This window comes from Cynara cardunculus (assembly GCF_001531365.2).
Source record: "Cynara cardunculus var. scolymus isolate 2C chromosome LG 16, CcrdV1, whole genome shotgun sequence".
NCBI lineage: Eukaryota > Viridiplantae > Streptophyta > Magnoliopsida > Asterales > Asteraceae > Cynara > Cynara cardunculus.
In genome coordinates, this window is record NC_037543.1 from 1,754,257 (window position 1) to 1,765,914 (window position 11,658).

General features: G+C 35.6%; 2 protein-coding genes across 2 annotated transcripts in view; one reads left to right on the forward strand and one right to left on the reverse strand.

Annotated features, from left to right (window-relative positions):
• Window positions 1-2,875, reverse strand: part of LOC112529869 — a 10,803-nt gene extending 7,928 nt beyond the window's left edge. The window contains exons 1-2 of the mRNA XM_025141292.1: window positions 2,653-2,875; window positions 1,029-1,323 (exon numbers count right to left, since the gene is read on the reverse strand). Coding sequence (XP_024997060.1) covers window positions 1,029-1,294 — 266 coding nt within the window. The 5' untranslated portion in view covers window positions 1,295-1,323; window positions 2,653-2,875. The remainder of the gene's footprint in view (window positions 1-1,028; window positions 1,324-2,652) is intronic.
• Window positions 2,876-6,543: 3,668 nt separating this feature from the next.
• Window positions 6,544-11,658, forward strand: LOC112529849. Its single transcript, XM_025141271.1, has 3 exons — window positions 6,544-6,955; window positions 8,417-10,019; window positions 11,115-11,658. The coding sequence occupies exons 2-3, from the start codon at window positions 8,436-8,438 to the stop codon at window positions 11,436-11,438; spliced, it is 1,908 nt and encodes a 635-aa protein (XP_024997039.1). The 5' UTR covers window positions 6,544-6,955; window positions 8,417-8,435; the 3' UTR covers window positions 11,439-11,658.

Below are 11,658 nucleotides of genomic sequence, written 5' to 3' on the forward strand. Positions count from 1 at the left end.
CGACTTAGCCCTTTTTCGATTGTCCCTTTTTAGCCCTCCTTTTATAAACTTTTAACATTTTATCCCCTTGAACTAATTTATCCCGATCCTTATCAAGGGTTATGTAACAATTAAGAGGCTTAATTTTTTTTGCCAAACACTCCTTACCTCTTACCGATTAAGAGGTTGGCTCTTAATGGTGACATTAAGAGCCAAACAAACAGCCCCTGAGTCTTATCCAGTAAGTGAGGATGACGACTCTTTATCAGTTTAGCCTTGCCGGGTAATTTGTTGCATAAGATGCAATTTTGATGGAGTAGAATCTTACCTGGTAAGGCAAGTGGAAGTGTCAGACTCTTACTGGTACCCTTTTACGTTCTGACCACTAGACCCTACTTTCAAGTTTTTTTTTGGGGGGGGGGGGTTTACAAGTTGAAAGGTTGCTTTGAAGGCTAGAGGCAAGTACGACAACTACAATAAGTCCGTCACTTGATACATATATCATAATTGAGCCACGGTTAAACCACCTAATAATGGCTAATCATGTGCGAACCACGAGAAGCTTACAAACCCGTAAAAACCATTATCAATGTAATTCACATGATTTTTTATTCTAGTAAGGCTATAGTTTAAGTATTGTTTCACAATATGAAACTTTTTTATGTCTATTTTTTGATTCACGATGTGTAACCACACCTGGTTCACCAGCTCTGAGCTCTCAACCTTTTTAAGGTTCTCATTTGATTATGTCCTTATATATACACACACATAAAAAATTTCAGGTGCAAACTGTTTTCTGTTGTGAACCAGGGGACAAAGGAGAGGTTGAAATGTGTCCCCATTTGTGCCCATTCATCATGAATAATGAACATAAATTTTTATAGCATTCATGATGAATGATACTACCATTCATGATGAATATCACATGAATGTCTAGAACACATGGTGTGCCCTCTTTTGTCCCTCGATTAACAAGGGAACTTAGTTGAACTTGCCCCTATATATATACATATATATATATAGATAGAGGGAGAGAGAGAGTGACAGACCTTTCACAAGTAAACAAGGATGGATCAACCGGCATCCCCAGTGCCTCAGAAGACGCGGCAAAATGGTGACCAAAGAACGCACCCAATGAAGGTATGGAAGCATCATGAGTAGCCCACATTGCAAGGTTCTTTATATGTTGTAACTTTAACGAAGACTTGACATTTGTATGTTTCTTCCCTGTTGAAGCTTCTCTTATTGTAACCGACATTTGAGGACCAGAAGTTGTTGCAGGAAGCGCTTTCTTGTTCGATCCTTTCTTTCCCATGCTTCTACTGTTTTCTTAACGAACGTTTTCTTCAAGAATAAAACAGTTAGAAGCAATAATAACGATCAAGAAACAAAATAAGAGTTGAAGTCGGAAATCAAGAAACAAAAGACAAAGGCGGGCACCTATTAATCCCCAAGTGACCAAGAATGGCCTGGAGTCCAGAGGCAGACCCAGAATATTTTTTAAGTGATGGCACTTTTTAACAATTAAAAAAATATCTATAGAAAAATTTCACAATATTAGTATGGATCTGTTGGTTGATTTCTTGTCCCTCGACAAAAGAAATCCACATTCAAGTCCTGCCTACATATTTTTTTGAAAACACAAGAGGTATATAAGAAACACACGTATTTAAGCTAAAAATCAACAAATTTGACACCAATTAGACTCGAACCCGCGCCTTTTGTACAAAGGTAGAAGCATCAACCATGTCTGCCATCAAAGTGTTGTGCTTAAATTTCAGTTTCAAAAACTATATGGTGGCACCCAAGAAAATAATCCGGTGGCATCCTTAAACGTACTTTGAACCCTTACAACAGAACCATGAAGTGGTGGCCCGTGCCACCATATCAATCAATGCAGGTTCGCGTGTGCTAGAGTCATCGCAGGTAAACCTCCATAGCTACAAGGGCTTTGACAGTGCCCGGATTCTAAACCAGTGAAGATGAGATTTTCACTACATACCCTGAGCCTTAACCAATGTGCCAGAACCCAAGTGGTTTGGTCGGATTGGTTTGAATGCAGCTACTTCAACTACTTGTTTTGTAATTTCCAAATGTTGATTATTTCTAAGCATATAAATATTTATATACAATGACCCTTTGGTTCCGATTGTTGATCGTTGGGTCCAATGTCCTATAATCTCACTAGCATGACTCATTAACCTTATTACCAACACGTTGACGATTGAATACCCATGGTACTACCGTGGTACGGGACTTCGATTACCATTTATACATGGTACAGCGTTCAGGGGCAGACCTATTAGATCCGAAGAGGAGTCCAGTGCACCCGCTCAATCTTATTTAAGAAACAAAATCTTGGAGTACGAAATGTGTACCAGCTAAAAGTTGAGAGGTGCTCTGGTGTATTAGAAAATACAACAAACATAAACCAACAATTAACAAATGGTAGATTGGCAGCAAAAGGCATGTATTTCAATTAGGATTTAGGCATACATGATACATTAACATTATACATACAGACATACAGTGAATCAGTGATACAGTAACAGTACTAGAAACACAAATGAACAAACCACAAAGGACCAATTTCACAGCTTCATACTTAAGTTTTGCAATCAAACAAGAATTAGAAACATAAATAATAGAATAAGTAAAGTAAATAACCCTAACCTCACAGGTCACAAGATGCGAGAGCCGGTCGATAGTCAGAGACTCGAGAGAGGCAGAGAGCGAGAGCCGATTGAGTCAAGGCCGATTGCGATTTCGATTCCGTGAATCGTGAATTGGTTCCTTCTCGTGAGTTCGTCCGTGAGCGAGGCGAGAGGGCGAGGTTGGACGAATTTAATGAAGCCGATTGAGATTGAGATTGAGATTTCAGTGGACTGTTAACATTATTTTGAGGCCCAACCACTCACAATATACATATTTTGATAAAATTTATATAGTGTATATTTATCAATTAATACACACTATAAAATATCAATTATGTAGTTTTCAAAGAGTTTTTCGTGAGACCCGTAATACCAATTCTCAACCTTTAGATTAGATCTACAATTTAACAATCTGAACATTCATAAACGCCGCAAGACTTCTCAATAATCACAAAATTGTCACCGTGCAATTTTAGACCATTAAATCATTAGCTTATAAAATTGATCAATGAACATAAATTAGTCTTACGGGTCTCATAGAAAACTCTTAGGTGGCGTTTGTTTTTTAAGAGGTGCTAAAGTCTTAAGTCTGATTTCACTTCTGATTTTTAAGAGGTGGTGCTGAAATCTGAAATCTGAATCAGTCAGACTGTTTGTTTTTGTAAATTGACAAACGTCTGAAGTCTGAAATCTGAATCAATGGTTTGCTTTTGTAACCAACAAAACATATGAATATGTATAATTTTTTATTTCACTTCTGTTTATATTCCCAATATTCCTTTAATTCTTCCTTCTCCACATCAAGTCTTCCATCCTCAATCTCCACCCTCATCCCACCACCATCAACCACAGTCCACCACCACTCCTTCTCTAAAATCCAACGCCCAAATCTACCTTTAAAATCGAAGCAAATCTCCATCATGATGAAAACTACATGGACGAAAATACCTTGATTCACGAGGATAAAGGTGCACAACTACTGGTTTGCACAGGAACGAAAACACACAGTGGCGAAAATCCACAGAGAAGAAAACCCTCTTGATTTGGAACTGATTTGGGTCGATTTGAAGCCACCGGAGGCGATGGAGGGTGAAGTCAATCGATTGAGACGGTAAGGAGGGTGAAGTCGATCGAATGATGAAGTAGAAATTGGTTCTCTGGATAGTTTTTAGGATTAAGAGGAAAATAAGTGGTTAGGTTATCACTTAATTTTTAAGAGGAAAATAAGTGATAAGTGGCTCTGAAAGAAAAAGAAAAACAAACAATCTGAATTGTCTTATGTCTGACCGAATCAGACATAAGTGGTAAAATAAGAGTTCTTTTCAAAAAACAAACACCACATTAGTCTCACGTGAACCCAACCCTATATATATACATATTTTGAATACAAATTGGTATATTAATATAAACTTTGTAAATCAGCATCAGCTTTTCATTCAGTCTAATGAAAATCTCAGTTTTTTTGTAAGACAAGATATTGATCATAGTAAATGAACCATTATAATTTTCATAAATATCTCAATTAATTATGGGTTGTTTGACAGTTATTGAATGATTTGGTGTAGAATGATTGAGAAACTCTCATGATATAGTGTAAAATGAATTGTTTTGGTAATTATTTACAACAAGACTAGGATGTTGAATGGTTAAAAAAGACCCATGATACAAAACCATTCAGATAATTTTAAAACCATTAATAAACAAATTTTGTTACCAAACAAGATTCACTTTTTAACAATTTAGAAAATTTCTGAAACTATTTAATGATATATTTATGGGTATGGTTGTATCACATTTAAATCAAGAGGCAACACACATTTTTAAAGCAATTTAAATTTCCAACCAGAAAAACCATGCTAATTAGGAGGGGTTTGGTGACACTTCAATTTTTAAATTATTAATATGGGGTTTGATGGGATTGTGAAATGACAAAACTAGCCTTTGGCATATACATTACATGATGACATGTAGAAGGGTACATACGTCTTTTGACAAGTGGTGCCCTTTATGTTATTGTCCTAAAATCCTAGCCTCATTGAAGGGAGCAAAAAAGCAACCTTGCAAGTGAATGATTTAAACTTGCCTCCATTGCTTTACAAATTTTCAAATTCAACCTTCAAGTATGAAGATTGCCAATTAAATCCCTTAAAAAATAAATTTTTCACTTTTTGAACATGGACTTGTGATTACATTTCTCTGTCGCATGTAATTTTGCAAACCACGTTATTTGTACAAATCATATAAAGTTCATTCAACCAGTCATAATTTTTCATTTTGTTCAATTTTTTGTAATTATGAGAGGTTGATTAATCATTTTTATTTGTGCAATAAGTTAATCATGGATATTATCATATTCATTATATTGATTTTACATAAATACATGAAACAGTTTCATTAAAATTTTATAAGTATTATACGAAACAACTTCATAAAAAAAAGTATTATATGAAATAATTTCTCAAGATTAAACAATTTCATGAAAAATTTTCATAAGATTAACAATGAAATCGACGAATGAGAGTGGTTTGCATGGTTTGTATAAATATGAGTGACTTGCATTTGATCATTCCTCTCTCTCTCTCTCTCTTTCTTTCTCTCTCTCTCTCTCTCTCTCCCTGTATATATATATATATATATAGGGTTGGATTCACGTGAGACAAGACTATTTTTGTGAGACACGTTTTTTACATTTGAAACTTTACAACAAAATGTTGTGAAGGTAAAAAAAAGACGAATCTTCACAACAAAAACACTATGAAGGTTACATTCACAGTGTTTTGTTGTGAAGTTTCAAGTGTAAAAATCGTGTCTCACGAAAACAAGCTTGTATCACATGATCTCAAATCTCTCTCTCTCTGTATATATATGTATGCATGTGTGTCTACATATGCATGTATTTAGGCCATGCTTTTATGGTTTATTATATAATACTGGTTTATCACTAAATTATAAATTTTTATCAATGATCTTATTACTTATTTATTATTATTTTCTGCATCAATTTCACTATGAATTTAGAACTTATGCTAAAAAGTATATTGTAAAGTGTGTGTATATATATATATATAGATATCTATCTCTATATATACATAATATCATGTGTACGTTTGATTTTTATTTACTATAAGTTCAGCTAACAGAGGTTTCATACCAAAATATGACTCGATTAATTTTGTATTTTCAAAAGTAATATGCCTGTAAGATCCAAAACTGTCAAAATAAAATTTGCACAATCAAATCCTACGTTTCCATTTCTTAAACCATTCAAAAAAATAGTTTGTCTATGGCAGATCCATAAAACTCCACCGAATAAACGACATCATAAAATGAAGCGAAACAACAATCAAATGAAAATAAACAGATATACAATTGCTAAAATGCAGTTATTCACAATCATGACTAGATACATACAGACTAAAAAAAACCTATACCTACAACTTGTTTTTATACTGTCGTTGCAGCTTTTGTTTGATAACAGATATAAATATGTCTGATAAGAGTATATGATTTTTATTTTCATCTCTAAATCATAAAATTAATTTTTAGCAAACCAAGAAAAATTAAAACAAAAGGAGGGGGGTCTCATTTGTATATTTCTCAAATTATAGGGTGGCTAAGTGAGCATCTATCCAAACTTATAAAGGTGCAAAATGATGAATTTTGAGTCAAAGGAAACAAGATGCTTTTGGTGGTCATAACCACAAAGCATGGCATCTCTCTCTCTCTCTCTCCATTTGACAAAAGTATGAAAGACTGTGATACACACACATGTGTGTGTTTATATATTACAATATATATATATATATATATATATATGTGTGTATATATATATACAGAGAGAGAGAGATAGTGGTGTTAACAGTAGCAATATAACAATAGCCCTCTCTCTGCAACTATTTATCTACAATTCCCTTTTTGTGCTTTTCTGTTGTTTGATTAATTTGTAGCCATTGTTCTTTTTTTTTTAATTTTCTACCCACTATCCAGAATTCTTTTGTCTGAAATGTACTTCCCCTTTTGGGTTTAAGCCTTGATTTCAAGGGTTTTTGGGATCTTATTCAAATCTTTCATAATGGATATGCTTCAAAGCTGAAAAATTGGAAGAATGATCAAAGTTACGGTTCTTTTGATTTGTGGGTTTTGACGGTATTTGAAATGACTATTTTGGGCATGAGATTGAGATTGAGTTCAAGATATATTTGAAGATATGATTTATGGTTTCTTTTGAATTTGCTTTGGAATCACTTCATTGAGATCTGGTCACTGGTGGGACACTGCCATTTCCATCATCATTTGTGCTTTGTTTGGCTTGAAATGAAAGAGTGAGTATGAAGATATCTACTTTTTTGATTTATTTATGCTTCTTTATTCACCATGTATTCTACCTGTTTGATAAAATGTCTCAGAGAGATTTCCCAATTTGGTTTTTGGTATTTGGTGAAGGGTTCATGTTTGTTGGGATGGAAATTAGGGTTCTTAAATCTTTTCTGTTACTAGAGCCACATGCACTGCTTGAAATTGGCTGATGTGCCACATTCTTTATGCTTGTGCTTCGAGTGTAGATAGATCAAAGATTGAACAATGGGTTGAGTTCATCTTCAAATTTAGGAAAATGGGTAAATGGTTTTCATGATTCTGGTTTCTTTTGTTTGATTCTGATGTAGAACTGTTCATTTGAATTTTATGCTTGAAGATCTGTGCATACTTATCTTAGTTAGAACTGCTTGTAGATAGTGAATTAGTGGTGATTTGAACATGAAATTGAAGATGGGTATGAATCTTTTTTGCAGTTACAGTTTTTTAAAACCACAAATAACGCGATTCTCTTGAGTACTCTGCGCGATTTTGAAGTCAAATTGAAGGCATAAAAGTAGGGATGTTCATATAAACTGCCCCACTGCACCGCATCACAAAGTGTGGTTTAGAACTTCCTGGTGTGGTGTGCGATTTGCATTTTTACCAAATCGCACCACACTGTACATTTATATATATATATATGGGCAAAGGATCATGTGAGAAGGGAAGTTATAGCAAGAAGAGTAAGAAGAGATCTAAACTCTTGATTACTTTTAATCTCATGTCCACTCATGAATTGCGCTTTAGAAGGGAATTGATCCGTTGCATCTCGGTGCACCTCATTAGGATTGATCAAAGGATGGAGATTTCTTCTTACGCTTCTCACCATAACTTTCCTTCTCACTGGAATCCAACCCTTTATATGTATATATTTTTAATTTTATCCATAACACACATATATATAGACTAATTGCTAAATTTATATAGTATTTTTAATCTATTTTCTTTGTAGTCCATTAATAAGTCCAAAGCTTTCAATTTTGATTAATAATATTAATAAATTATAGCCTAATAATCCACTAGGATCTTGTAGGCTTTAATCAACATTGATGACAAGATTTCACCATTTTTTTTTCAAGTCTCTAACTTTTTACTTCTTAGATTATTTCTAATTTATGTAATATGTATTTGGAAACTGGACATGTTGAAACTTTGTATTCTTTGGGACTATGGTCACGTTATCGTTGATTTTATAATATTGGATTATAAGCGTAAAGTGTGTTAGGTACACACCACATTTTGCGGTGCAGTTTTTTCCGGTTTAAGGTGTATGCAGTTTGCTGTTTGGGAAAATGCTCAAAACCGCATATGCGGTGCGGTTTGCAATTTTGCCCCAAACCACACCGCGAACACCCCAATGTAAAAAGTTTGGTTTTTGATTAGATGATTACATGTTTTTCTAACTTATTTTTTGGTTATCTTTGCAGATTGTGAATATATAGGTAGATGGGTCAAGATTTAGAGCTGGATTTTGAGAAATATTGTGTTGTAGATGGAAGTCCGAAAACCGTTCTTCTATCTCCTCGTCATTCTAAAGTCGAAAAGAGAAAAGCTAGAAAGAAACCCAAATGTAGAAATGAAGTATTGTTGAGTCATATCAACGAATTTACAGAGATTAGTTTACATTGCTACCGGAGTGCATCATGTCGAGCTGGTCAGTCAACTAGGTCGGGAGTCGATGAAGCACGTAAAAGGGGTTCTGTATATCAAAGTTCGAAAGAAGTAGGTAAAATGGATAAGATCAGTGAGAAAGAATTCAAAGGGAGAAAAAAGATTGAATTTTCAAGAAGTGATGCTCCATTTCCGTTAGAAATATTTGATTCGTTGTGTAGTTCGGATGAGGATGATGGCTCGTTAGGCTCACTTTCGAGTTCGTTTCTAGAAATATCGCGGGATTCGATCAAGAAACAGACTTTGAACAAATCTTTGTCTTCTAGATTGGAACTTCCTCATTCTCCTACCAAATCAGAAAGCGATTCATCGAAAACTAATAGTCCGAGGACCCGTTTCAGCCCGTTCAGAAAGATGTTTGATCCGTTTGTGAAGTCAAAATCTCAGAAAAGCCCGTTAGGATCCGTTGCCAAAGAACCTGATCATGAAGCAACATCATCTAGACCGAATACTAGGAACATTACTTCAAGAAAATCTTTGATACAAGATTTCTCTAATGCGGATTGTGATTCAAGATTTCTCGAGAAAGATTCTTGTAGCTCGATTATGTCGTCCTTGTCTTCGTCTTCACCTGCTCACTTGAACGGGGTTCTGAAACTGGGAAACAAGAACCGGATGCCGTTTTTTGAATTCTCCGTAAAGAATCCAAACGATGTTTTGGTGGCAAAGACATGGAAAGTGGGAAATGGTTGCGATTGGGTGTATACCTTTCACACTTCTCAGAATCGACAAAAAGGGTTTAAAGATCACATGATGGTCGGCCAGATGCGGGTTTCTTGTTATTTATGTACAGAATTAGTAAACTCCGGAGCTTTCGATAACTCCATGCTCACCGAGTTTGTATTGTACGATCTTGCACGCCCAAAACAATCCGGTTCTCGAATACTCGATTGTTTAATTTCTAAAGAACACTCTCCAGACAAAACTTGTGAGTCAAACGACGTATTAGATCAAGAAAACGTTGATTTCCAACCTCGATTTGCAGCAGATTTGCCTCCGGATCTTGAAACTGCAGCCATTGTTATACAGTTTCCGTCTGAGAAAAGAGAGAGTTTGAAATACAACGGAGGAGACCAGAAACAAGGCGATTTGCTTACTTTTTCTAGAACGAAGCTAGAAAAGAACGAACCCGCTTCTGATTGCTCAAGTCCAGGAAAAGTGAGCGTTGTGATCTCTTCGGGAAACCACGGTGTTCCGAGTGAAGAAAGCCGTGGGCCCTCACCATTACTCGATCGATGGCGGCTAGGCGGAGGTTGCGATTGTGGAGGGTGGGATATGGGATGCCCTCTTGTTGTTTTTGGCAATTCTAATATTCAAAAAGAGGAAGCCTGCAAGCAGCCTGTTAAATTTTTCCTAAAGGTAAATAAAACTTACTTTCAGATTTTATAGTGTTGACCATCACTATCAAATGACTAATAGTTAAGGAGCTGCAAATTTTGTGATAGATTTAAGTTGACTGAATATGATGATAACATGTGCGTACAAGTAATTTGTAAGTAAGGAAACATCTCCGTTTACTTGTATGCACATATGCATACCGTACAGATGAACGATTATTGAGATGTTCCTATTTTTTTGGGGATTTCTTCTGAACCTGATTATATATATATAATATATAGACACACACACACACACACGTAGAAACCCCTTCTCACTATATGGGGTTCTTTTAAAGAGATTCAATGGGGTTTCACGTATCCTAACATGGTATCAGAGTCGGGTCTAGTACCATCTAAGACTCAACATACTCTTTTGCCTCCCTTTATGGGGGAAACGTTTGAGGGGGCGTGTTGGAGTACCACATCTGCTAGATACAGACCATCAAACCTGTATACATGTCAGAACCTCTCATCTCTCTCTAACGGTTCTTTTAGAAAGATTTAAACTTCAAAGAATTCCACATGTCCTAGAAATTGAATGTGATGATAGCATTGAAGTTCATATAAGATGCCACATATCACAAAAGTTTGTCAATTTTTGAATCTTGAAAGGAATAAGGGGTTGTTTGGTTGGTTTTCCATTAAGGGGATGTTTGTTTGGTTTTCCATTAAGTCATGTATGGATAAAGTTGTCTGTGTGGATTAATCTGTCGATATAGATTGGAAGGTTGTCTGAGAGGGTTTTTTCATAGATGGAAGGAGCGTATTTTTTAATTGAGAGAGGTTTGGAAAAAACTTGGCGTTCTGCATAAAGCTCCCACTTAGAAACTTACTGAATAAGTCACTTTCTATATCATTAAGCCACTATCAAACAGACATGTATAGCTGATGGAATAAGTTGCGAGTCTCGTTAAGCTCATTACACTGCTAAGAAACATGCGCTAAGTACTATATGGATAAAGCTAACTGTGTGGATTAATCTGTTTGTATAGATTGGAAGGGTTATTCATAGTTTGGCATTCACAAGTGTATCTATAGCCTGTATCTCTTTTTTCTAACGATCATGTATAAACAGGGAACTAAAGATAATACGCCAGCGTTAACCATGAAAATGGCCGAAGACGGGCAATATTTAGTCGATTTCCACGCACAGCTAACTTCACTACAGGCGTTCTCCATTTGTGTTGCAATCTTGCACAGTACAGAAGTGTCGGTAGTCGTTGCTCGTGATAAGGACCGAGAACGGTTGCAATGTGATTCTTTGCGAGTCTTTGTTGAGGACGAAGTCAAACACTTGATCGACGCCGTGGCAGAGGAGGACAAAAGAAAACCAGCCAAGAACGAAATCTCCCCTTCGTTTCTAGTCAACCCACCGTTTTCGCCAATGTCTCGTGCATGAAACCGAGACCAAACACGGGTAAAACCGACGCTCGAGAAAGTCAACTGTCGATAAGTCAAAGATTGATACAGGCAGATGTTTCATGTTGTTGGTGACTTGTGATGGGTTTTTTTTCTTCTTATTTTTGGGTATTTTATATGAGATTTTATGGAATTTGTTCCTAAAAAATGATTAGTTTTAGAAGAAATTTTTGTATCTCTCACTTTTGGATTTTGAAATT

Excerpts from the sequence above, each read along its gene's own strand:
- LOC112529849 (XM_025141271.1), top strand. The coding sequence starts at position 8,436 with ATGGGTCAAGATTTAGAGCTGGATTTTGAGAAATATTGTGTTGTAGAT. Across the intron at positions 10,020-11,114 it reads CTGTTAAATTTTTCCTAAAG|GGAACTAAAGATAATACGCC; the intron begins GTAAATAAAACT and ends ATGTATAAACAG.